This window comes from Lolium rigidum, chromosome 2 (genome assembly GCF_022539505.1).
Source record: "Lolium rigidum isolate FL_2022 chromosome 2, APGP_CSIRO_Lrig_0.1, whole genome shotgun sequence".
Lineage (NCBI taxonomy): Eukaryota > Viridiplantae > Streptophyta > Magnoliopsida > Poales > Poaceae > Lolium > Lolium rigidum.
In genome coordinates this window covers 235,390,169-235,418,083 of record NC_061509.1, presented here as the reverse complement: position 1 = coordinate 235,418,083, position 27,915 = coordinate 235,390,169, and the positions used below count along the sequence as shown (strand labels likewise).

Sequence of the window (27,915 nt, the reverse complement as noted above, 5' to 3'; positions counted from 1 at the left end):
TTTGGCCAGTGGGAAATAATTAACAAATTTCTGACCGTACATAGGCCCAATATATGTTTATTTTTTCAAAATTTGCTTTTTGTATTTCCCAAAATACGACGTATTTTAAAATGAAATTTCAGGCGTGCAATCTATGTGTATATATCTATCTACGTATTTATTAGCTGAATTTTTTAAGACCAAAAAAATACTATTTTCATTTTTTCAAAAAAAAAAACGTGCTCTCCAGCTAGAGCACCGATGATCAAGTTTTCGTACTATTCTATTCTCAGAATTACAGAGTACATCATGTGCACGCAGTAACAAATCAGACCAAGGTCGAACACGTCGACGTGGCCGGGTCGAAGAGCGCGGGAAGCAGGTACTTCCTCCCCCGCGCGCCATTGGCGTTGTAGCTCGCCCCCGTCGTAGCGTCCACCGCCAGGTTCCCGGCGTACCCGGGGTACGCTCCACTACCATAAACCCCCGGGCACGCAGTGCACGCCTCCAGCGCCGCCCCCTTGGGCCCCTGGTAGAACCCGTCGCCGAACGGGTTGGTGACGGCGCCGGCGACCATGCTCGCGACGTTCATCACCATGCCGTCCATGCCCACGTCGCCGCTCGGGGGCGCCAGCGCCGGCGCCTGGGGCCCGTACGCCGGCTTGTGGAACGGCCACGCGCACTGACCGGGGCACTGGGACGCGGAGTTGCCCACCCAGACGTACGCCGCGCGCGCTCTGGCGTCGGACCCGTGCAGGCCGCAGCGGCTCATGCAGAAGCCCTCCACGGCCACGTCCTCCGCGGTGAGCACCAGCGCGATCCCGCCCTTGCCGGGCCTCGCCCGCGCCGCCAGCGCGGCGAGGTGGGGCAGCTTGAGGCTCTTCCCGAGCGAGCACCGCTCGTCGGAGACCTGGCGGGCGAGCGCTACCTGCGTGACGGTCTTCGGGCCCTGCGCGGCGGCGCCTTTGGCCTTTGAGAGGTAGAGCTGGTCGATGGTGTCCCACCACTGCGAGACGGACGGGGTTGGTGCTGGCGAGGCGGCGGTGAGCGAGAGGAGGAAGTCGGAGACGACGGCCTTCTGCGCCGGCGTGAAGCGGCCGTACCAGAGGACGGAGACCGGGATGGCGCCGCGCAGCACGGTGCCGTTGTGGTACGTGAGGAGCTCGCTGGGCTGCGGCGTGTACAGCTCCATCAGCCTCCTGCCGGCTCCCAGGGAGCCATGGGCCAGGCACAGAAGCAGAGCCGAGACCAGTGCGACTGTAAAGACGTGGCTCGTGTGTGTGGCGGCCATTTTCGTTTCTTGGAGCTTTGCTAGTGGAAGAAGTGGCAGCTTGCTGATATAGCTGAAGATCTTCAGTGGAAGAGGTGTACGTGTCTGGGTGTGGTTTTGGAGGCGGTTTTGGGTGGGTTTTATAGGTTCGATCTTGGCGCGTGGAATGGCAGGTCGGAGTTTCGTGTACCCTTCCTGACCATACGGCCCATGCTTTGGGTTGGGTTTCGATCTTGCCTCTGTTTCCGCTTGGTATGGCTTTCGGTTGACTGGGTGGGAAGCAGCTGGCTGATTCGTTTGGACCGACGGCGACGCGCGCTCATTGGCCTGTCGTTTCCCTGCACGCCAGACAACGTTCATTCCTACTCATGCAGCTCCGATGTCCATCGCCCGGAGCAATGATATGCGATATTATTCAGGAGTACTCCTACATGCATGCATAAGAGCATGTACAATAAATCCCAGCTGGCTACAATGATTAAAATAATATATTGTTGCCTAGTGCAAGAGAGAGAGGAGGAGAGAGAAGAGGAGTGGGCTCTTAAAGCAATTCCAATAGTATAACCAACTGTTGGCTATAACAAGATGCCATGTCATTTGTAGTCACCATATAGCTAACATGTATAATAGTTGGCTATAAGAATGAACTACTTTACTAACACATGACCCACCTTTCACTCTCACAAAGTGTCTAAGAGCACGTGCAAGAGTTTATTATGCATAGTAGCCCACCTCTCTTCTCTCTCCCCTTCTCTCTTCTCCAACTCATCTAAGATATATTATTTAATGTCTTATAGCCAGCTGACTGGACTCTATTGTACTTGCTCTTATGCAAGAGCCAGCTCTAGCACGTGCTACTAGGCACTATGTGAGAGTGGATGGTGGGCCATACATAGACAAAGTAGTACAATTTTATAGCTCACTATTATACATGTTGGCTCTAGAATGACTATATATGACATGGCACTTGGCTTATAGCCAACAGTTGGCTCTACTACGTATTAAACTTGCTCTAAGGCTGGCCATAGTGCTAGTATCATACATCTTAGGCCCACAAAAATGCCGATGTGGCATCTAATTAATAAGGAGAGATAAGATTAGAATAACATAGGTGGATACTGTATCATAGCGCATGTTACGAGAAAAGCTAATGGTAAATAGATCTTGTACACACATTTTGTATTGAGATTCTACAAAAAAATAAATTTAGAAGATTATGATACTACTCTATAATACTACCCACTATAATGATAGTATCATAGAGAAGTATCATATGCATGATACTACAATATGATATTATGCACTATGACCAGCCTAATGCATCTCAAGTTCTCGTAACGAATTGATTGCCAAAATGTGTTTGAATCGCAAAAAATAAGTGGTAATTACACAAAACCACAACTTCAGAGACATTTATTATACAAAATCCAACTTTTGGATTTGTTTTCAGAAACCACAACTTTTGGACTTGTTTAAAAAAACCAAAACTTCAAAGCAAATTATCAACACAAAACCAAAATATCATGTTTCCCCATTTTAACCCTAAAACTGAAGGTATGTCCACATGTTGGGGCCATGATTTTCGGTGACTTGTTTGTAATACATCTCGCGGCCACAATGCATGCATGACCACCACTCTTGATCCACATCAGTACGTGTTGGCATTGTGGTCGTCGCCATGTCTGCAAGGTGGGTCGAGGGGTACCACCGTACCAAGGATGGTAAACTATTTCGCCATCCATCCCATCGATATCTCAAGTCCCGCAATATCATCGTCGACACCATAGCTACACATCAAGCTTCCACCGCCACCCTCGCCTCCGAGCAAGGGGTTTTGGGAGTGGTGAACTGGTTCGTTTCGCCTAGTCTCTCGATCCCTATTGATCGAGAGTTGACCGTCGTAAGCCATTTTAACCCACATGCGAGACCAAATGTTAGTTTTAGTACTCCCTCTAAATTTGAGTCAGTTAAACGGGATCAGAGGCAGTACTAAAAGATAGAAAATATGACATTTAGATTCGTCTATAATTAGTTGTCAAGTTGGGGTTTTCCAAAAATTAACCCCAAAAAGTTATGGTTTTATCTAAAAAGCGTGACTGATATTGTGGTTTTGTGTAATAAACAGTGTCTTGCTAAATACTTGTAGTAAAGCCTGCCGCGAGCGCCGAAACTTGTCCATGTAGGCATGTATGTTAACCGGATGGCAAGTGTCTTGAAATCCAGGGAAAGAAATGTTATTTCTTCAAAATAAATGTTATCTGATGATACCGAGCGTAATTGGGTAGCAGAAACCCCTCGAAGCAAGCTTACGTCCCAGCTCTGCCAAGGATGAAAGCTAAATCGTGTCTTGCTATGTACTTCTCGTAAAGTCTGTACTGCAAGTCTACAACTAGCACAGCGCCAAAATTTGCACATGTACTATGTGTGTTTACCGGATAACAGGTGTCTTGAATTCAAGGGGAAAGAAACGTTATTTCCTCAAAATAAATACTAGCTGATCATAATACCTAATCTGGCAACCTTACTAGTCCAAAAGTTGTGCTTTGAACCTTACCACTCTGTTCAGAGTGGACGATCCCACAGCTGTCATTGCTACATAAATGATAATATATCTCGTCGGCAAAAAGTAATTCAAAAAAATAGATTTTAGGTTTACATGAATAATTTTGAAGAGAGTAAAATACATTTTCTTTAAATTCGATTGGAAAAGTATTGGTAATGGTAGAAGAACTAGATTTTAGAGAGATTGGGGTTTGGTGACAATTCTTTCTGTGTTAAATCTAATACTCATGTACAACCTTAGGTTTAGTGCAAATATTTCAGTTTATGATGTTTTTAATTAGACGATGGGGTATGGTTAGAAGAAATCTATGGGGTGAAACAAATGTACACTCGCAAAAGTTGAATCTATTGTTGCAAATATATAGTGTTGATAGACAAAGATGATGCATGTAGATGGCTGGTTACAAAAGAATACTTCCGGTACATCAATGTATTTGACCCATAAACTTAAAAAAGTTAGATTGCCATGTGGTGGCTTAAGATACCACAGAAAATTCAAAAATTATGGTTAGCTGCAAATAAAAGTATCTTAACTAAATATGTTCTATTTAAGAGATCCCACAAAGGTAGAGATGTTTAAGCTAGTAGAAACTATAGATAATTTAGTTGTTGAATTTAAGTTAGGTAAATATGTGCAACTAGTTTGATGGATTTTTCCAATAAATTTTAAGATATCAGTGGAAGAATTGAGAATTATTCTTCTAGAGTTAAAAAAATTATTGTAGTGGGGGTGTTGAGGTGATATGGTCAGTTTTGAATATATTGAACAAAACATGTTTCGATCATTGTTAAATGCATGTTCCAACGCGTGGTAGATAGCAACACACCAAGCTACCAAAACCGTAGTGTGTGCACTTTCCGCAGCATAGTTATTCTCGGCTTTAACCGCCGGCTAACCGTAACAACGGACTGTAAGCCTTTATGGTTGTCCATGCACATTGGGTTTTATTATAGCCTAGTGGCATCCCATGAGTCGTTGGAACTAATCAAATGGTCCAACTTCTTTCTTCCTGCATTACTCACATTTCTTAGTCTTTGTAAAGTCACACCAAACGTGTTGCCGCTCATGTGTGGTGATTGTTATCATAAGGGTAAAACCTTGCATTTAAATCTCAGCATGGTAGCTTGAAGCGCTGATATATTGTCCCTCCAGCCGGAGTGTCCACCCTGACTTTCGTATGACAACACTTGCAGTTCATGGATTCGTGCAACAAAAAAATATCCTCTATAAAATTAGCATTTTAAGCTTGTTCACCTTGGCTTCCACAAGTTCCTGGATCCATGATGGCATGTAACTCACACGTTCGTTGGGAACCCCAAGAGGAAGGTATGATGCGCACAGTAGCAAGTTTTCCCTCAGAAAGAAACCAAGGTTTAATCGAACCAGGAGGAGCCAAGAAGCACGTTGAAGGTTGATGGTGGCGAAATGTGATGCGGCGCAACAACAGGGATTCCGGCGCCAACGTGGAATCTGCACAACAAAACCAAAGTACTTTGCCCCAACGAAACGAGTGAGGTTGTCAATCTCACCGGCTTGCTGTAACAAAGGATTAAGCGTATCGAGTGGAAGAGGATTGTTTGCAAGAAAATAGTAAAACACAATTACAGTAGATTGTATGCTATGTAAAGAATAGGACCGGGGTCCACAGTTCACTAGAGGTGTCTCTCCCATAAGATAAAGCATGTTGGCTGAAATTACAGTCGGGCAATTGACAAATAGAGAAGGGCATAACAATGCATATACATGATATGATAAATATAGTGAGATTTAATCCGGGCATTACGACAAAGTACATAGACCGCCATCCAACCGCATCTATGCCTAAAAAGTCCACCTTCAGGTTATCATCCGAACCCCTTTCGTATTAAGTTGCAAAGCAACGGACAATTGCATTAAGTATGGTGCGTAATGTAATCAACAACTACATCCTTAGACATAGCATCAATGTTTTATCCCTAGTGGCAACAGCACATCACAACCTTAGAACCTCATCGTCACGATCCTAGGTGTCAATGAAGGCATGAACCCACTATCGAGCATAAATACTCCCTCTTGGAGTTAAGAGCAAAAACATGGCCGCAGCCTCTACTAATAACGGAGAGCATGCAAGATCATAAACAACACATAAACAATAGATTGATAATCACCATAACATAGTATTCTCTATCCATCGGATCCCGACAAACACAACATATAGTATTACGGATAGATGATCTTGATCATGTTAGGCAGCTCACAAGATCCAACAATGAAGCACAACAAGGAGAAGACGACCATCTAGCTACTGCTATGGACCCATGGTCCAGGGGTGAACTACTCACTCATCACTCCGGAGGCGATCATGGCGATGAAGAGTCCTCCGGGAGATGAATCCCCTCTCCGGCAGGGTGCCGGAGGCGATCTCCCGAATCCCCCGAGATGGGATTCGCGGCGGCGGCGTCTCCGGGAAGGTTTTCCGTATCGTGGCTCTCTCGTACCGGGGGTTTCGCGACGGGGCTTTAAGTAGGCGAAAGGGCAGGTCAAGAGGCGGCGCGAGGGGCCCACACCACGGCCGGCGCGGCCGTGGCCCGGGCCACGCCGCCCTATGGTGTGGCCACCTCGTGGCCCCACTTCCTTCCCTCTTCGGTCTTCTCGGAAGCTCCGTGCAAAAATAGGACCCCGGGCGAAGATTTCGTCCAATTCCGAGAATATTTCCTTACTAGGATTTCTGAAACCAAAAACAGCTAGAACAACAGAATCGGCTCTTCGGCATCTTGTTAATAGGTTAGTTCCGGAAAATGCATAAATATGACATATAATGTGCATAAAACATGTAGGTATCATCAATAAAGTAGCATGGAACATAAGAAATTATCGATACGTTGGAGACGTATCAGCATCCCCAGCTTAGTTCTGCTCGTCCCGAGCAGGTAAAACGATAACAAAGATAATTTCTGAAGTGACATGCCATCATAATCTTGATCATACTATTTGTAAACATATGTAATGAATGCAGCGATCAAAACAAAGTTAATGACATGAGTAAACAAGTGAATCATATGACAAAGACTTTTCATGAATAGTACTTCAAGACAAGCATCAATAAGTCTTGCATAAGAGTTAACTCATAAAGCAATAAATCAAAGTAAAGGTATTGAAGCAACACAAAGGAAGATTAAGTTTCAGCGGTTGCTTTCAACTTATAACATGTATATCTCATGGATATTTTTTTTTTTGAAACTAACTACTGCAGGGGAGCCCCCCACAGCCTTTTATTACTTTAGAACCAAAAGTTATGTACAAAGAGTATAAACAAAAAGAAAAGAAACAACAACCTACCACTAAAAACACAGATTACAATAAGTTGTCAAGCCATGATGACAAAATGGGCACAGAACTTTCCTTTACCCTATGCTTAAGCAGGGTAACATCAGAAACAAAACCCTCCTTCCAACTCCTGAATGTTGGCCTTATATTCTTAAAGATCTTGTTATTCCTCTGCTTCCATATATTCCAGCAAGCCAAAATAATAATCTCCACAAAACAGGGGCCCTTAAATCTTTTTTTGGTATTCTTTAGCATCTCTGGTCCTGATCCCTGCGTCCAATTTATTTGTAAATATACCCACACTCTGACGCTAAAGGTACACTCAAAGAATAAGTGGGACCAATCTTCCAAAGCATCAGTATGGCAAAGAACACAAGTATGATCCGAGGTAACTTGCCAGTGCCTTCTCCTCAGCATATCCTTCGTGTTGATTCTGTCATGCAAGATGAGCCATGCAAAAAATTTATGCTTGGAAGTACATTTACTCTTCCAGATCCACTGTGAGGGAAAATGAGAAGGAATATGCTGGAAGCTCATTCTATACACCTGACTGGGAATAAACACTCCAGCTTGGTTTTTTGTGATAAGCCACTGATCATTATTATTCAGTATTCCAACTCCTGCTAACAGATCTTGGAGTGCTCTTAGTTCAGCAGCAGCTTCATTTGAAATAGGAAGATGAAAAGCTTGTGCTGGGTCAGTAGTTTGTAAAGCCTCTTTGACTGAGATGAGTTTGTCCTTGGCAAATGAAAAGAGTCTTGGAAATCTCTCATGAATAACCCAATCATTCCAATTGTCTCGACTAAAAGAGAATTGTTTCCCCATTTCCAAGTTTGCAATGTGTCACTTGTCTGTATATATCAAACAATTTCATAATGTTTCTCCACCAAAAAGATCCACAAACAGTGACTGCATGTGGCACTTCTCTGTAATAATATGTATTCCTTATTAATTTGACCCAAGGGAGATCCACATAATTATAAAATTTATGTAACTGTTTCATCATAAGACACTTATTTTGGATCTTCAAATTTATGATACCCAATCCTCCTTTATTCTTTGGCTTACAGATCATATCCCAAGAAGCTAAGGAATGTACTTTCTCATCATCTTTCCTTTTCCTCCACAAACAATTCCTCCTAGCTTTATCAATTACATCAACCACTCCATCTGGTATGTCCAATGTGCTAAGATAATGAATAGGCATTGATGATAGCACTGAATTAACCAAAATTAATCTGTCACCATAAGATAAGAAGGAAGCAGATGCAGTAAGCCTCCTTTCAATTCTATCAGTGAGTGGGGATAGATCTCTTATTGTTGGCCTAGTTGTGCCCATTGGAATACCAAGATATGGGAATGGCATGGAGGCCAGTTTACATTGTATTTGTGTTGAAAGAGTCTCAGCTTCCTCCTGAGAAATATTAATCGGTACAAGTGAAGATTTGTGATAATTGACCTTGAGACCAGTAAAATCTGTGTATTCCTGAAGAACCTCTTTCAAAACTTGCAACTGATCTGCCTCAGCAGGTAACATGATAATAGTATCATCAGCATATTGCACAATGGGATAATCATTACTACCTCTATTTGGAATTGGTGCTTTCAATCTTCCTGCCCTATATGCATTATTGACATAACTTTGCAGTAAATCTCCACCTAGAACATATAATAGTGGAGATAGTGGGTCCCCCTGTCTGACTCCTCTTCTACATAAGAAAGTTTTGCCAGGAACTCCATTTAACAGTAATGGCAGAAGAACCGAAGCAAGAATCTCTGATACCCAAAGAATGAAAGTTGGATCAAACCCTTTTAATTCCATAATCTTTATGATAGCTTTGTGCTCAATTGTATCAAAAGCCTTTTCAAAATCTAGCTTTAGCACAATAATATTCCTCTTGGATTTGTGACATTGATATAGGTATTCAAAAGTCCAGGCCAAACAGTCCTGAATAGTTCTGCCCTTTATAAAACCATATTGGTTTTCATGTATACATCTTGTAATCTGTAGTTGGAGTCTGTTAGCAGCAAGCTTTGTGAGAAATTTCAGACATGTATTTGTCAGAGAAATTGGCCTAAAGTCATTGACTGTTTCTGGGGATAGATTTTTAGGAACCAAAGTTATATATGAGCTATTGATACTCTCCAAAGGAGCTTGGCCCTTCTGAAAATCTTTGCACAAATTAATGAAATCCTCCTTGATGATAGGCCAGCATTTTTTAACAAACATGCCATTAAAACCATCTGGTCCTGGAGCTCTATCAGTTTTCATGTACTTTACTACTCCCTCAATTTCTTCTGTAGTAAACTCTTGAGACAAGATGTCCAACCCTTCCACTGGAGTGATAATGTGTGATATATCTGCTTGTGTAGTAGATTCATTTGTGACTCCCATTCTGTTCTTGTAACATGTCCAAAAAGCATTTGCCTTCTGATTGTGTTCCACCATAGTATTCCCTTGCTCATCCTTTATCACTGATATAACATTATATCTATATCTTTCAGTTGCTTTTGCATGGAAGAACTTTGTATTTTCCCCTCCTAATTTGATCCATCTGATGGTGCATCTATTCTTCCAATAATCAGACTGTATACCCAAAAGCTTCTTGAGATGTACCTTCACAATATTTCTGAAATTAAATTCCTCCCTGCTTAAATCCCTAGAATCTTCCAAGTTATCAAAGAACAAAATGACTTTGTTACATTGCTCAATAAGCAATTTCAAATGAGACAGATTCTTTCCCCATTTCTTGAGAGCATATCTAAGATTTTTAAATTTGGCAGCCAAAACTGAAGAGACATTGTTCTTATGTGTAGGTAGCCCCCAAGCCTTCTTTACCACATCCATAAATCCAGGTTGCTCCAACCAAATATTCTCAAATCTGAAAATTTTTGCCTTTGGAATGGAGGTAGAGATTGACACCACACAAGGGGTATGGTCAGAAGTAGACTTAGACAAAGGAAAAACCATGGTATTGGGGAACCTTAAAGTCCATTCACGGTGGTGAAAACCAGTCCAATTGTTCCATCAATGGTGTGGCTTGCATGTTAGACCAGGTAAAACGTCTACCTTTTAGGGGTAATTCCAGAAGACCCAGATGACTAATAATGCTATTAAAAAGGAAGATATCTGCCATGTCAGCCCCTGGTTTATTTCTATTATCAATTGATCTCATGAAATTAAAATCCCCAATAAGTAGCCAATTCTCATGTAAAGGGATATCCAAATCATGCAACCATTGAACAAATTCATCCCTCATAATTCCTCTACAAGGGCCATACACATTGACCAAAGTCCAAGATTCAGCAGTATGAGCAGATGCAAACTTTATTTTGATAGCAGAGTGGGTTGTTTCTAATAGTGTACCCATGAAAACTTTGCTGTTCCAAAGGACAATTATTCCTCCAGATGCACCAATAGAAGGCACATACACAAATCTGTCAAATCTTTTTGGACAGAAAGTCCTGATAAAAGAATGCTTGAAAGTTTCACATTTTGTTTCTTGTAAACATATTATGGCACAGTTACTCTCATCAATTTTGTTGTACACTAGTAATCTTTTATCTTTATCATTCAAACCCCTGACATTCCAACAAAGCACATTCCAATCAACTTTCATTTTTGAGGGACTATTCATTGAAACCAGAAAACATAGGAACAATAGTGAACCATGCATAACAGGCCACAAGCACAAAGTACCATCACCATAAAGATATTAATATTGTCATTACAGGCAGTACTAACATAAAAGGTCTTGTACTTCCAAAATATAAACCCCTGACTGACACAAAAGCCATACTGATATTGTCAACATAAAGTAATATAACAAGTGCAATATGCAAGTATGTAGGAATCAATGCACAGTTCACACAAGTGTTTGCTTCTTAAGGTGGAGGGAGATAGGTAAACTGACTCAACAATAAAAGTAAAAGAATGGTCCTTCAAAGAGGAAAGCATCGATTGCCGTATTTGTGCTAGAGCTTTTATTTTGAAAACATGAAACAATTTTGTCAACGGTAGTAATAAAGCATATGAGTTATGTAAATTATATCTTACAAGTTGCAAGCCTCATGCATAGTATACTAATAGTGCCCGCACCTCGTCCTACTTAGCTTGGACTACCGGATCTTTGCATGCCATGTTTCAACCAAGTGTCACAAAGGGGTACCTCCATGCCGCCTGTACAAAGGTCTAAGGAGAATGCTCGCATTTTGGATTTCTCGCTTTTGATTATTCTCAACTTAGACATCCATACCGGGACAACATGGACAACAAATAATGGACTCCTCTTAAATGCATAAGCATGTAGCAACAATTATTATTCTCATATGAGATTGAGGATATATGTCCAAAACTGAAACTTCAACCATGATTCATGGCTTTAGTTAGCGGCCCAATGTTCTTCTCTAACAATTTTGCATGCTCCAACCACTAAGGTGATAGATCCTTCGGACAAGACGAACATGCATAGCAACTCACATGATATTCAACAATAGTTGATGGCGTTCCCTGAAGCATGGTTATCGCACAACAAGCAACTTAATAAAAGATAAAGTGCATAAGTACATATTCAATACTACGATAGTTTTTAAGGCTATTTTGTCCCATGAGCTATATATTGCAAAGGTGAATGATGGAATTTTAAAGGTAGCACTCAAGCAATTTACTTTGGAATGGCGGAGAAATACCATGTAGTAGGTAGTTATGGTGGACACAAATGGCATAGTAGTTGGCTCAAGGATTTTGGATGCATGAGAAGTATTCCCTCTCGATACAAGGTTTAGGCTAGCAAGGTTATTTGAAGCAAACTCAAGGATGAACCGGTGCAGCAAAACTCACATAAAAGACATATTGTAAACATTATAAGACTCTACACCGTCTTCCTTGTTGTTCAAAACTCAATACTAGATATTATCTAGACCTTAGAGAGACCAAATATGCAAATCAAATTTTAGCAAGCTCTATGTATTTCTTCATTAATGGGTGCAAAGCATATGATGCAAGAGCTTAATCATGAGCACAACAATTTCCAAGTATCACATTATCCAAGACATTTTAGAATTACTACATGTAGCATTTTCCAATTCCAACCATATAACAATTTAACGAAGAAGAAACTTCGCCTTGAACATTATGAGTAAAGCCTAAGGACATATTTGTCCATATGCAACAGCGGAGCGTGTCTCTCTCCCACAAAGTGAATGCTAGGATCCATTTTATTCAAACAAAAACAAAAACAAAAACAAAAACAAACCGACGCTCCAAGTAAAGAACACAAGATGTGATTGAATAAAAATATAGTTTCATGGGAGGAACCTGATGATGTTGTCGATGAAGAAGGGGATGCCTTGGGCATCCCCAAGCTTAGACGCTTGAGTCTTCTTAGAATATGCAGGGGTGAACCACGGGGGCATCCCCAAGCTTAGAGCTTTCACTCCTCTCCTCTTGATCATAGTATATCATACTCCTCTCTTGACCCTTGAAAACTTCCTTCACACCAAACTTCAAGCAAACTCATTAGAGGGTTAGTGCACAATTAATAATTCACACATTCAGAGGTGACACAATCATTCTTTACACTTCTGGACATTGCATAAAGCTACTGGACATTAGTGGATCAAAGAAATGAATCCAACATAGCAAAAGAGGCAATGCGAAATAAAAGGCAGAATCTGTCAAAAACAGAACAGTCCGTAAAGACGAATTTAAAGCTGGCACCAGACTTGCTCAAATGGAAAAACTCAAAACTCATGAAAGTTGCGTACATATCTGAGGATCACGCTCGTAAATTGGCAGATTTTTTCGAATTTTCTACAAAGAACTGTGCCCAGATTCGTGACAGACAGCAATGCTGTTTCTGCGCAGCGATCCCAAATATAACATCAACTTTGACATAGAAACTTTACTTGGCACAAAAACATGATAAGGAGAGGTTGCTACAGTAGTAAACAACTTCCAAGACTCAAATATAAAACAAAAATTGCTGTAGTAAAAACATGGGTTGTCTCCCGTAAGCGCTTTTCTTTAACGCCTTTCAGCTAGGCGCAGAAAGTGCAAATCAAGTAACATCGAGAGTAGAAGCATCAACATCATAACTTGTTCTAATAATAGAATCAAAAGGCAACTTCATTCTCTTTCTAGGGAAGTGTTCCATACCTTTCTTGAGAGGAAATTGATATTTAATATTACCTTCCCTCATATCAATAACAAGCACCAACAGTTCAAGAAAAGGTCTTCCCAACACAATAGGACAAGATGCATTGCATTCGATATCCAAGACAACAAAATCAACGGGGACAAGGTTATTGTTAACCGTAATGCGCACATTATCAATCCTCCCCAAAGGTTTCTTTTTAACATTATCGGCAAGATTAACATCCAAATAACAATTCTTCAATGGTGGCAAGTCGAGCATATCATAAATCTTTTTAGGCATAACAGAAATACTTGCACCAAGATCACATAAAGCATTACATTCAAAGTCATTGAATTTCATTTTAATGATGGGCTCCCAACCATCTTCTAACTTTCTAGGAATAGAAGTTTCAAGTTTTAGTTTTCTCTTCTCTAGCTTTTATGAGAGCATTTGTAATAACTTTGTAAAGGCTAAATTTATAGCACTAGCATTAGGACTTTTACAAGTTTTTGTAAGAACTTTATAACTTCAGAGATGTGGCAATCATCAAAATCTAAATCATTATGAGCTACAGCAATGGGATCATTGTTCCCAAGGTTGGAAAAAATTTCAGCAGCTTTATCACAAGCAGTTTCAGCAGTTTTAGCAATTTCAGGCAGTTTTGTACGCTTTGCACTAGGAGTAGAAACATTGCCAACACCAATTATTTTACCATTGATAGTAGGAGGTGCAGCAACATGTAAAGAATTAGCATTACTAGTAATGGTAATAGTCCAAACTTTAGCTACATTATTCTCTTTAGCTAGTTTTTCATTTTCTTCTCTATCCCACCTAGCACGCAATTCAGCCATTAATCTTATATTCTCATAAATTCTAACTTGGATGGCATTTGCTGTAGTAGTAATCTTATTATCAATATCATTATTAGGCATAACTTTCAATTTTAAAAGATTAACATCGGAGGCAAGTCTATCAACTCTAGAAGCAATAGTATCAATTTTATCAAGCTTTTCCTCAACAGATTTGTTAAAAGCAGTTTGTGTACTAATAAATTATTTAAGCATAGCTTCAAGACCAGAGGGTACACTCTTATTATTATTGTAAGAATTCCCATAAGAATTACCATAACCATTACCATTAGCAGAAGGATATGGCCTATAGTTATTACCAGAGTTGTTCCTATAAGCATTGTTGTTTAAATTATTATTTTTAATGAAATTCACATCAACATTTTCTTCTTGAGCAACCAATGAAGCTAAAGGAACATTATTTGGATCAACATTAGATCTACCATTCACAAGCATAGACATAATCACATCAATCTTATCACTCAAGGAAGAGGTTTCTTCAACAGAATTTACCTTCTTACCTTGTGGAGCTCTTTCCGTGTGCCATTCGTGAGTAATTTATCATCATATCATCAAGAAGTTTTGTAGCCGCCCCCAAAGTGATGGACATAAAGGTACCTCCAAGCAGCTGAATCCAATAAATTCCGCGAAGAAAAATTTAGTCCTGCATAGAAGGTTTGGATGATCATCCAAGTAGTCGATCCATGGGTTGGGCAATTCTTTACCAAAGTTTTCATTCTCTCCCATGCTTGAGCAACATGTTCAGTATCTAATTGCTTAAAATTCATTATGCTACTTCTCAAAGATATAATTTTAGCGGGAGGATAATATCTACCAATAAAAGCATCCTTACATTTAGTCCATGAATCAATACTATTCTTAGGCAAAGATAGCAACCAATCTTTAGCTCTTCCTCTTAATGAGAAAGGAAACACTTTCAATTTAATAATATCACCATCTACATCCTTATACTTTTGCATTTCACAAAGTTCAACAAAATTATTAAGATGGGCAAGCAGATCATCGAACTAGCACCGAAAATTGATCTCTCATGACAAGTTTAGTAAAGCAGGTTTAATTTCAAAGAATTCTCGTCGTAGTAGCAGGTGGAACAATAGGTGTGCATAGGAAATCATTATTATTTGCATTTGTGAAGTCACACAACTTAGTATTTTCAGGGGTATTCATTTTAGCAACAATAAATAAAGCAAACTAGATAAAGTAAATGCAAGTAACTAATTTTTTTGTGTTTTTGATATAGAGAGCAAGACAGTAAATAAAGTAAAACTAGCAACTAATTTTTTTGTGTTTTGTTTAGGTGCAGCAAACAAAGTAGTAAATAAAATAAAGCAAGACAAAAACAAAGTAAAGAGATTGAGAAGTGGAGACTCCTCTTGCAGCGTGTCTTGATCTCCCCGGCAACGGCGCCAGAAAAAGAGCTTGATGGCGTGTAACTCACACGTTCGTTGGGAACCCCAAGAGAAAGGTATGATGCACAGTAGCAAGTTTTCCCTCAGAAAGAAACCAAGGTTTAATCGAACCAGGAGGAGCCAAGAAGCACGTTGAAGGTTGATGGTGGCGAAATGTGATGCGGCGCAACAACAGGGATTCCGGCGCCAACGTGGAATCTCGCACAACAAAACCAAAGTACTTTGCCCCAACGAAACAGTGAGGTTGTCAATCTCACCGGCTTGCTGTAACAAAGGATTAAGCGTATCGAGTGGAAGAGGATTGTTTGCAAGAAAATAGTAAAACACAATTGCAGTAGATTGTATGCTATGTAAAGAATAGGACCGGGGTCCACAGTTCACTAGAGGTGTCTCTCCCATAAGATAAAGCATGTTGGGTGAACAAATTACAGTCGGGCAATTGACAAATAGAGAAGGGCATAACAATGCATATACATGATATGATAAATATAGTGAGATTTAATCCGGGCATTACGACAAAGTACATAGACCGCCATCCAACCGCATCTATGCCTAAAAAGTCCACCTTCAGAGTTATCATCCGAACCCCTTTCGGTATTAAGTTGCAAAGCAACAGCACAATTGCATTAAGTATGGTGCGTAATGTAATCAACAACTACATCCTTAGACATAGCATCAATGTTTTATCCCTAGTGGCAACAAGACATCACAACCTTAGAACCTACTCGTCACGATCCCGGGTGTCAATGAAGGCATGAACCCACTATCGAGCATAAATACTCCCTCTTGGAGTTAAGAGCAAAAACTTGGCCGAGCCTCTACTAATAACGGAGAGCATGCAAGATCATAAACAACACATAAACAATAGATTGATAATCACCATAACATAGTATTCTCTATCCATCGGATCCCGACAAACACAACATATAGTATTACAGATAGATGATCTTGATCATGTTAGGCAGCTCACAAGATCCAACAACGAAGCACAACAAGGAGAAGACGACCATCTAGCTACTTCTATGGACCCATGGTCCAGGGGTGAACTACTCACTCATCACTCCGGAGGCGATCATGGCGATGAAGAGTCCTCCGGGAGATGAATCCCCTCTCCGGCGAGGTGCCGGAGGCGATCTCCCGAATCCCCCGAGATGGGATTCGCGGCGGCGGCGTCTCCGGAAGGTTTTCCGTATCGTGGCTCTCTCAGTACCGGGGGTTTCGCGACGGGGGCTTTAAGTAGGCGAAAGGGCAGGTCAAGAGGCGGCGCGAGGGGCCCACACCACGGCCGGCGCGGCCGGGGCCCGGGCCGCGCCGCCCTATGGTGTGGCCACCTCGTGGCCCCACTTCCTTCCCTCTTCGGTCTTCCGGAAGCTCCGTGCAAAAATAGGACCCCGGGCGAAGATTTCGTCCAATTCCGAGAATATTTCCTTACTAGGATTTCGAAACCAAAAACAAGCAGAAAACAAAGAATCGGCTCTTCGGCATCTTGTTAATAGGTTAGTTCCGTAAAATGCATAAATATGACATATAATGTGCATAAAACATGTAGGTATCATCAATAAAGTAGCATGGAATATAAGAAATTATCGATACGTTGGAGACGTATCAATCCACCACTAGGTAACCAGACTTGACGAGCCCGGTATCCAGGCTGGCTTGGGCTCCAATTTTTTGGACCAAAGTCTCCTAAACCTGAAAAATAGCCCATAACATTTAAACATTAAATCTTGTTGCTGGATAATATTGTTAAAAAATGAGTAGATTAATAGTCTAAAATGCAAATTTGGAGATTTTTTTTTTGCCTCGAGATGGGCGTGAGTGTGCCATTTTTGTTGGGCTTGCAAAGCACGCACGAGCTATCCATGACAAAGTGCCCATGTCTACTTCCATCTAACCTCTCCGGTTCCTTAAACAACCCTGCCCCGATAGAGAACCTCCAAACCTAACCCATCACTATTGCGATATTTTATTTTTTAATCTCACAGCGAGGCGAACCTAGACAAAAATTTGAGAGGGAGCAAGCGGTTTGGCTCGTAGTACTTCTTGTATAAGTTCGCATGATTTGAATATGTTTCTTGTAAAAATGAAAAAGTAATTCCATTGAACTCGCATATATTTAATTAGGTCCGCCCCGCACGCTACTATCGGTGTTGCCACGTCCTTGGTTGTTCCGCCTTTTATTCTTTTTGTGGGGGTGGCTTTTACGTCTTATGACGTCAACCTAACATAATTGATCACCTCTCTTGGATTCTCCTTTCTATGCCATTGCACGATACCAAGGACTTCACCTTGCCGCCATTTCATGTTGTCGGCGTGGTACTTCCACCTTGCTATTCATCAGCCTAGAGGGAAAGATGTCAACCGTACACATTGTTTATGCTGGGATGAAATGCTACTCCCTCCGTCTATTGTTGTACTAACTTATTTTTTATTTGACTAGCTTTATAAGGAAATTACAAACCGATATGTATAAAATTAACACCGTTAGAATTTTTTCTTCAATATGAATCCAACAATATTAATTACGTATAATATGATCAAGATATTGTTGCTCACTATTTCAGTCAAAGTTCATCTTCAAATGCGTGTGTGCCTTATTCATTAAAAGGGAGGTAATATTAGTTTAGTGCATTAAATGTTGATAGTGTTTCTAAGAAAGTTTGTTAAATTTCTTTAGAAAAATTTAGGACAAAGGTAGAAGCGTCCTTATGGGCAAGGCTACGCGTATGACTGAACTTACATACAAATATTGTAAAAGTAAACCTATTGTACTTTTTATTTCGACATTAGCACGAGTGTTTGAGTTTATTATGCAAGTTTGCGGGATGTCCCCTTTGCACCATGTCAATGGCAGCTTGGCCACCGGATTAGTGTCTAAGGATAGGCATTGACAATCGACGAGCTATTTGTAAAGTAACTCAATTAGGCTTGAGTACTAAATGAAGCGCTAGTTTAGCACTAACACAGGATCCAAAGCCCGTGGAATGCGGTGTCTCCCCATACCTATCCGTTTCCTAGCAAGTAACCAATTACCTGCAGCACGAGTACTCCAGCCTGTGGCGGTACTCACATTGAGCGGCAAACCATGTCTCGATTAATTCAGCACATGTTTTGTACTCCAGCGCATACACGCACGCACCATTCTCTCTCGTTCAGCCTAGTAGTAGTAGGAGTACCACTTCATTTACTCCCAACACGAATCCGATACAGTCGTGTGCAGCGCGGGTCCATAAACGAAGATAAATATCGTGCGAGAAACTAAGGGTGTGTTTGGTAGTCTCGGGTGTATCGGAATCTCTATCTTTCCTCATACATGTTGACCCTAGCCAAGTTAGATTGAGATTTTGGTATGTGTTTGGTAGCTCGGGTTAGTTGATACGTGCTGACTTCAGATGTTGTTTGGTTCGTTTGTATGTGTTGATACATGTCGTGGCTTGTGCTGAAAATATAAAATTACCAGGAGGTCCACATTTTTACACAAAAGCCCCTCAACAGATTAAAGAAAAGCAATCGGATCCTCAAATCCCGATTGAGACGAAGCGAGGCCTGAATTCCAGCCATGCTCATGCCCGACGGTGGTGCCGGAGCTCGGTGGTAGGGGCGGAGCTCTTTGTTCCGGGCGCCGGAGCTCGGTGCTCGGGGCGAGCTCGGAGGTCCGGGCGCCGGAGCTCGGGCCGGACGGAGCTCGGTGGTCCGGGCGCCGGAGCTCGGATCGGGCGGAGCCTCGTCATCGGGGCGTACGATGCGCCGTAGACGGGGCGCCGGAGCTCCGTCGCCGGGCCGACGAGGCGCGGGGACGGTCACACCGAGGCGCGAGGAAGGTCGCAGGCAGTGAGGGCACGGGGAGGAGAGACGAAGCGAGAGCAAGATGCGGGGAAAATGAGAGATCGGGCGGGGGTCTTGGGGGTCGCGCGGGGCATGCTACAGTTGTTTGCGGGGCGAGCTCAGCCCGGGCGACTTGGGAAGCTCGATTTAAGCTTCTCTACCCGGCCTGGCTCAGAGGCATTTTTCGTATGACCTTGGCAAGTGCCCAGCTTGAACCGAACCGGGCTAACAAACAGCAAATAGTCTCTTCAAATAGGTTGAGATGTAGAATATCTAAGATCACCCAGGCTACCAAACACACCCTAAAGGACAGGGAGACACGCGGGTTTAATGAGACGTCCTACAAGGTGACAGGCTGGGCGCCCTATCCCTGTCCTCGCGTTAAGTCTCCACGTAGCTATACTGTGTGTCGTATGCGTGGCCGATCGACGTACTCATGGGCATCATTATACGCATCATTACTTCGTATTTACTGGCCTGCCTCCCGACCGGCCGGTATAATTTCATACGAACCGCTAATTAAGCACTCATGACGCATAATTACACAGTACTGTACTAACAACCGTTCAAGCCACGGCACCCGTACGTGTTTTACTACCTGGCACAGTAAAACAGTGCAGCTACATGGCGAGCTACTCCCTCCGTCCACAAATAAGTGGACATCTAAGCGTCTAAACTTTGTCCACAAAAGAGTGTACTCCTATCTTTTCAATGCACTTTAATTGCTTCTCTCTCATCGCACGGAAATCAAACCCAATAATATTAAGCACATGTCCTCCTTGTTTTCTACAAGCACTTAGCTCATTGGAGGTGAAATAATTGAAGTGGAGAGATGCATCTTCCCAATGCACTTTTCACTTCACTTTATAATTTGTCTTGAAAACCCCGCGTGTACACTTATTTGTGGACTGGAGGGAGTACTCCCGACTGTAAAATGGGAGCGTGCCAATTCATTGATGTGGACGGTTAGGTGCTGCTAACAAAACTGTAGTGTAGTCCGTAGGAGATACGAAGATCACGGCCACGGTGGTGTTTCTGCCGGCGCCCGGAGGTCGGCCGGCGGTGCAGTCCAGAGCTGGGTGTGGCGGCCGTGGTGGTGATGGTGGTTGAGGGAAGGGAGGTGGTCTGGCCGAGCTTGAAGCGAGGATGACATGATAAGCTCCGGGCTAATGCCTTGTCCTCGGTGGCCGGGCCGGCCGGCAGCTGGCCGAGGCCGGCGATGGCGGCGGCCGGGCGCCGCTTCCTTCTTGAAGGCATCGCCGAGGTGATGTTTTGTCATCCTGTCTGGAAAAGCTCCGGGGTAATCCCTAGATCCACCGTGATCGGTCGGTGGCGGCGCTTTTGTGTCGTCTTCCCTCTTGGGGGAATCGATTTGGAGCTGCTTTGGTCGGAGGGACCCGTGGAAGATGGTTGGTGTTGGCGTCGTGGGCTGCGTGGCAACGATGACAATGGTGAGCGGATCGGAGTTGCGGCATGTCCTTCGTCACCCCTGCCGTGATGGTGAAGTCGGAGCTGCGAGGCGACTTGTGGCAACGATACCACTTGATTGGTGCTTGCGTCGGTGCAAGGCGTGCAACTTTCTCCTTTGAAGATCACGGTTGAAGTCGGAGCTGCCTCCTCCTCGACGTGCTTGGGGGTCGACTGTTTGGCATAGGCTCACATTGGCTCCAGTGTCGTTCGCGGCGAGGGTCTCGGTGGCGGTCGTTTAAGGTGAAGTCGGGATCGCTGGCTCGTGGAGGAGTGACGACGATGACGCTCGATGACATCCTCATCGATGGCTTTTCTTCTCGATGGCGTGTGTGTTCCGTGTGGGTAGCCAGGTTGGCCGGGGTGTCCAATGTGTGTTGTTGGTTTTCGCCCAATTTTCTCCTAAAAATTGGGCACTTTCTTCTTAATTAATGGATGAGGCAAAGCTTTTGCCTCCGGTTTAAAAAAAGATCACGGCCACTTAATGCTCGAGAAATTTGGAGCAAGTTTTAGGCCGTCGTACGTGTGCCTGTATAACCGTTCCGGTGCCAACGCGATATATTTCCATTTTCGAACAAGGCATGCAAGTGCCAACGATACCGTGCGGAAGCGAGGCAAAGAACAGCTAGCAAACGCCATGAGACTAGTCATAGTGGGGAGTAACATAGAGTAGTAACATGGTGCATGTTACTACCCTATGTTACTACATTCATAGTGGATAGTTACTTGTATGTGGTATCATGCATGTTATATTTAGTACTAGATTGTAGACTCATCTTGTCTTGAGAAGTGTGATGTTATGGTAACATAGCTACTCCCTCCTTCACAGTTTATTAGGCGCGCGCGTACCCCGAGGTCATCAATTTAACCTATATAATTTAAATTATATAATACAAAAATTATATCATTAGAAAATAGAACATCTGAACTTTCTAATGATATAATTTTTATAACATATAACTAATGCTAACTTGATCAAATTTGCAACCTAGGGGTACGCGCGTGCCTTATAAACTGTGAGAGAGGGAGTAGTTACCACCCCACTCTTTTTTTTCATTTATTGACATGCCATGTCATCAAAATGCCTTAGAGTATGTGATGTTACTAGCTATGTTATTCCCACTATAAGAAGTCTGAGCGGCGATACGACGGTACGACGGCGTATCGGCGAGTGAAGCACCGAATCGCCCCTGAGCTGGAGCCTACTGGTGGTGGGGAACTGTGAAGACGTGCATGGCCGATTACTTGCGTGGAAATTGTGACTTGTGAGCCACACACATAGTACTAGTCGCATATGATGGCTAGCCCCTAGAGAGAGGCTTTCCGGAGAAGAAAACGCCAAGGCTACTCGCATTCGTTCTCGTCGATCGGCCAGCTGGCTTCTCATCATTCGCATGATCGAAAGGAACCGGAGAACCACTGATCCCGCTCATGTAGTCTTTAACAAAAGCCCGTTCAACAACAAAGGCACAGACGCGCCAAAACGCGAATGAAAACAAGATATTTATGAAGAAATTCATCGCTAATAGAGACAGGTATTTCTCGATCCAAAGGGCTTGATTGTCCGCATGCACGACAGCTTCCCACGTAAAAGGCGGTGCAATCAATCAGGCTCTCAGCAGTCATTTTCCTCCAAACATTCGGGCAGATCCGACGGCCCGCGGCCGCCCACGATCCCGTCCGGAGAAAGGGAGCTTTGCTGGCGGCACAGCGGCTTTGCTGCTGGCGGTGTGGTGGAGCAGCGCAATGAGCTGAATCACGAGCGCGTAGTGAGGCGTAAGAGCATCTCCACTCGTCACCCCAAAGGTCCTCTATAAATTTTTGGGGCTCTGGTGCAAAAAATTACGCCAGCTGCGACTTTAAATTTATTTTTCACGTCGACGTGGCCCAACTTTGTATCCGGCGTTCTTAAGCCGAATCCAGAGAGAAAGGGATGCTAGTGGAGGCGCGACGGCTGGAAAATCGCAACGAGCCGCCCTTGGCAGCCGAGATGTGCCTACATCTTCCCACCCAGCTCCGCCGATTCCTGCCTACATCTTCCCATTCTTTCCACCGCTTTCCACCATTGTCGCTGCTATATGTAGGCGGCAAGTGGTGGAAGGGCCACATCTCATACCCTAGTTCTACAGATTTCTCTTTCACACATCTCACCCATGGCGTCCGGTGATCTTGCCCCCTTACCCACGCGAAGGTGGAGCCGCTGAGCGCCTCCAAATACCCCCCCGCCGCGTGCGTCGCCACGGCTCTCCGCGAATGCAACCACCACCACCACCGCCTTGTAGGTTCGAGCCGCACCTTACGAGCGATGACGACGGCTCCTCCGACGACAACGACGACGACTACGAGTACATGTACTATAGGTCTAGATATGAGTATGATTAGTCTTTTATTTATAATAAAATAAAAATAATTTTATTTAAAATATACATCATTTATATTGGGGTCACGACTGGGGCCGATCGGCCTCCACTTTGTGTTTAGCGCCGGAGATCGTCACCGTTGGAGCCCATATTGAGGACGAGTGGAGCTGATCATACTGTGTAAAGACGCCTAGCCGCTTCTTCAGCACACCAGCTGACGGCGAGCTTAACTCAGTGGTCAGCTTTACTGGATCATCTCATCTAGCTCACTCACTATTTACTGTCACCCACAGGTTACAATGTAGATATGAAAACTTCAGTTATGTACGGAGGGAGTACATCGCATCAACGATTGCTTGTTCATTTTCGTCTCCGGTCAGGTGATAAGGCCATTTCTAAAGAACCCCGTAAAATTCGGTTCCTTTTGGTCTGGAAGCGGCTGCTCGTTGACAAGGAAAAGTGCAAGAATGTTTTCGAGACATACCCACATGGTGGGCGAGAGTGATCAAGAAACAAGTCGATCCGCATATTTCCGTCGTATTCCCTTCTCTGCTTTTCATCTTCTTAATTATATGACGGCGCATGGGCCAAATGTTGCCTCGCTTAGCCAACATTATAGGTTGCCATGACCCCAAGATTGCAACGCCGTACCAGTCAAGGTCCGGTTTGCCCCTCGACGCGGCTGATAACATAGATGAAACTACCTTGGCTAATATGGAACAAACAGTCTTCACTGAGGTACGAAATCAAAGCTACCATGCATTCCTCATTAACATTCTACCAATAACACGTCAGCTCCGCCAACCTCTTGAATCCTAGAAAGGGCGACTTCACGCGGTTCACATTGGATGACTACATGACAAGGGGAAAGACGGCGATCATTGATTTGAATGACGAGACGTCGTGGAAGTCAGCTATGAGGAGGAAGATGACTCGGAAAATTATGCGGGAAAGGATGTCGAAGATGAGGAAATAGCCGATGGTGAGGAGGAAGATTGCTCCGAGGAGGGGACGAGGCAATAGGAAGCCCGGAAAATAAGTAGGGTTGCTTTTTTTGGAAAGGAATACGGTAGGAGAAACCCCTCTCGGTGATTTTGTTTTTAAATAACAAGAATCCAAATTCGCGTCCCCGGGAACTTGAACCCGGGTGGCTGGGTTCTACATCCACTTCCCTAACCAAATAAGTTAGGCTCACTTCTTATAATTAGGGTTGCTTGTCGGACATGTCAAACTTGTAATAATGTAGGACTTGTAATCGGTACCGAGAACCCGTAGAAGTTGAACTTGCCATCGCTGTCCAACTTTGAACTTTCATCTGGTACTGAACTCGATCTTGCAAGTTGTTGTGTTGATCCTTTATTGTGATGCATTTTCCATGTGTTGTTTGTTCTCACCAAAACAAAGCTATTATTTTAGCTTTTGGACCAGTTTAGGAGCATAGAGCGCTATCCTAGTGTAGACATAGTATGCCACATGCGCTATGGTCCATAATGTGGCACGCTATGCTTTTTTAATTTAAGTGCACCCAGTCTTACAGTAGATCAAATCATTGTGGCGCTTGGTTGATGTGAAACGTTAACTCACAGCATAGCACCTATGTCATAGGCGCTATGGTCCATATATAGTGTGGCACCAATAGCATAAGCGCTATGCTATTTAAATGTGCTCGCACCGGTGTTTCAGAGAGCAAAACGTCATGGCACTTTGTCGACGAAACCACAAAGTCACAACATAGCCCTATGTCACTAGCAATATGGTTCATATATAGTGTGGCGCCGATTGCATCGGGGCTATATGCCCAAACTGGCACAAAAGCTCAAAATTAGCTCTGTTTTGGAGGGAACAAACAACACATAGCAAATTACATCACAACATAGGTACCAATGTTGATAGTACATAATGAATGACAACAAAATTTCATGACAACATCGAGGTTAAAAGTTGAAGGTATAGTTTGAGAACATGATTCCAAGTTCAAAACATTACATGGTTCGCAACATGAAGAAAATTAAGAATCAATTGAGTCGAGCAAGCTCCCTTACCTTTCCTCCTCCTCTCATCTTCTTTTTCTTCCTCCCTTTCCCTTGCACGAAGAGCCTCACGAAGCACCTTCTTGTTGAATTCTCTCTTCTCCCTCTCTATCATTCCGTTATGTTTAAGAAGTGGCTTCTGCCATTTCTTGTTGGTTGCATCTTCACGAAGTTTCTTCGTCGTTAAAATGTTTAACTTAGCCTACCTGCGCCTCTCTAGATCCTCAAATAACAATTTTTTGCGCTTTTCCATCCCAGTTTTTGCCTCCTCTTGCTTCTTCCTTCATTTTTTAGAGGCATTTTTAGTTGCTTCCTCCTCAATCACCTTCCTCAGAGCCTCCTTCCAACACCTCAACCTCCCACTTTCCTTGTCCAGTCGTCCTTGTCCTCCCACACTTTCAAGCATTTTTTTTACCATAGACAACTCTATACAAAGCAGTACTATATTTGGTGCGCCTAGGCAACAGTGTGCACTCCTTTTATATTTTTTTTTTGTATTTCTTGTTTCAAAAAGATTCAAATTTTACTTCGGGAATACATATATATGGTGTCTATATCCGTGCAAAGTTTTCGTAGAAAACTCATAGTGTTTTGGCCTGTGGGAAATAATTAACAAATTTCGATAGTATATAGGCACAATATACGTTTATTTTTTCATTTTTTTTGTATTTCCCAATTACGACATGTTTTTTGAAACCTCTATCTATCTACGTATTTATTAGCTGAATTTTTTAAGACCAAAAAATATTATTTTCATTTTTTCAAAAAAAAAACGTGCTCTCCAGAGCACCGATGATCGAGTTTTCGTACTATTCTATTCTTACAGAATTACATGTGCACGCAGTAACTAATCACACCAAGGTCGAACATGTGGACGTGGCCGGGTCGAAGAGCGCGGGAAGCAGGTACTTCCTCGGGAAAATATCTAGTGATACCACACCTCACATGATACCATGATACCACTTCACAAAATTTAAATTTGTAAGTGACAAAAAAATTTACAATAAATTTGTGGTTGTTCACAAGATGTGTGTTTACATTGTCTAAAATTTTCAGATCCAAATTTAAAATACACAAAGAGAAACAAAAAGACAAATGTTGTGTGAATAGTGGCATTTTGAGTTTTTGTCTTTATGTGACACTATTCATGCTAGATTTCTCTTTTTTTGTTTCTCCAAGGATATTTCGAATTTGGTATGAAAGTTACAAGGTAGGTAAACACACATCTTGTGAACACCCAAAATTTTAGTTCCAAAGTTTTTGACATTTACAATTTAAATTTTAAAGAGTGGTATCATGGTATCAAATAAGGTGTGGTATCACTAGATATGTTCTCGTACTTCCTCCCGCTCGCGCCATTGGCGTTGTAGCTCGCCCCCGTCGTGGCGTCCACCGCCAGGTTCCCGGCGTACCCGGGGTAGGCGCCGCTGCCGTAGACCCCGGGGCACGCCGTGCACGCCTCCAGCGCCGCGCCCTTGGGCCCCTGGTAGAACCCGTCGCCGAACGGGTTGGTGACGGCGCCGGCGACCATGCTCGCCACGTTCATCACCATGCCGTCCATGCCCACGTCGCCGCTCGGGGGAGCCAGCGCCGGCGCCTGGGGCCCGTACGCCGGCTTGTGGAACGGCCACGCGCACTGCCCGGGGCACTGGGACGCGGAGTTGCCGACCCACACGTACGCCGCGCGCGCCCCGGCGACGGACCCGTGCAGCCCGCAGCGGCTCATGCAGAAGCCCTCCACGGCCACGTCCTCCGCGGTGAGCACCAGCGCGATCCCGCCCTTGCTTGGTTTGGCCCTCGCCGCCAGGGCCGGGAGCTGGGACAGCTTCAGGCTCTTCCCGAGCGAGCACCGCTCGTCGGAGATCTGGCGGGCGAGCGCCACCTGGGTGATGGTCTTTGGTCCCTGCGCGGCGGCACCCTTGGCCTTGGAGAGGTAGAGCTGGTCGATGGTGTCCCACCACTGCGAGACGGACGGGGTTGGTGCTGGGGAGGCGGAGGTGAGCGAGAGGAGGAAGTCGGAGACGACGGCCTTCTGCGCCGGCGTGAAGCGGCCGTACCAGAGGACGGAGACCGGGATGGCGCCGCGCAGCACGGTGCCGTTGTGGTACGTGAGGAGCTCGCTGGGCTGCGGCGTGTACAGCTCCATCAGCCTCCTGCCGGCTCCCAGGGAGCCATGCGCGAGGCTCAGCAGCAGCACGAGCGCGAGGAGATGGCTCGAGTGTGTGGCGGCCATTTTCGATGCTTGGAGCTAGTGGAAGTGGCAGCTTGCTGATACTAGCTGAAGATCTTGAGTGGAAGAGGTGTACGTGTCTGGGTGTGGTTTTGGAGGCGGTTTTGGGTGGGTTTTATAGGTTCGATCTTGGCGCGTGGTATGGCATGTCGGAGTTTCGTGTACCCTTCCTGGCCATACGGCCCATGCTTTGGGTTGGGTTGGGTTGCCGCCTCTGTTTCCGCTAGGTATGGCTTTCGGTTGACTCGGTGGGAAGCAGCTGGCTGATTCGTCTGGACCGACGGCGACGCGCGCTCATTGGCCTGTCGTTTCCCCGCACACCAGACAACGTTCATTCCTACTCATGCAGCTCCGATGTCCATCGCACGGAGCAATGATACTCAGGAGTACTATTATTCAGGAGTACTCCTACATGCATGCATAATGCATGGATCTCAAGTTCTCATAAGTAATCGAGGGCTAAAAAATGC

At 43.9% G+C, this 27,915-nt stretch overlaps 2 protein-coding genes across 3 annotated transcripts; both read right to left on the bottom strand.

The window, feature by feature from the left end:
- Window positions 1-307: 307 nt before the first annotated feature.
- LOC124688340 (protein PHOSPHATE-INDUCED 1 homolog) lies at window positions 308-1,347 on the bottom strand. The gene has a single exon (XM_047222030.1). It carries the CDS (start codon window positions 1,268-1,270, stop codon window positions 308-310), a length of 963 nt encoding a protein of 320 aa, XP_047077986.1. The 5' UTR covers window positions 1,271-1,347.
- A 24,632-nt stretch (window positions 1,348-25,979) lies between these two features.
- On the bottom strand, window positions 25,980-27,518 carry LOC124688339 (protein PHOSPHATE-INDUCED 1-like). 2 transcript variants are annotated; one of them, XM_047222029.1, is made up of 2 exons: window positions 26,556-27,518; window positions 25,980-26,127 (listed from the first exon to the last, which is right to left on the bottom strand). In XM_047222029.1, the coding sequence occupies exons 1-2, from the start codon at window positions 27,446-27,448 to the stop codon at window positions 26,067-26,069; spliced, it is 954 nt and encodes a 317-aa protein (XP_047077985.1). In that variant the 5' UTR covers window positions 27,449-27,518; the 3' UTR covers window positions 25,980-26,066. The 2 variants fall into 2 exon arrangements, with proteins under 2 accessions (XP_047077985.1, XP_047077984.1); XM_047222028.1 differs by having other exon boundaries at window positions 26,559-27,518.
- Between the last annotated feature and the right edge of the window lie 397 nt (window positions 27,519-27,915).

What these genes read in the sequence shown, in the direction of transcription:
- LOC124688340 (XM_047222030.1), bottom strand. Translation starts at nt 1,270, where the DNA reads ATGGCCGCCACACACACGAGCCACGTCTTTACAGTCGCACTGGTCTCG.
- LOC124688339 (XM_047222029.1), bottom strand. Translation starts at nt 27,448, where the DNA reads ATGGCCGCCACACACTCGAGCCATCTCCTCGCGCTCGTGCTGCTGCTG. An exon ending in AATGGCGCGAGCGGGAGGAA is followed by an intron (nt 26,128 to 26,555) that starts GTACGAGAACAT and finishes TATTTTCCCGAG; the next exon opens with GAAGTACCTGCTTCCCGCGC.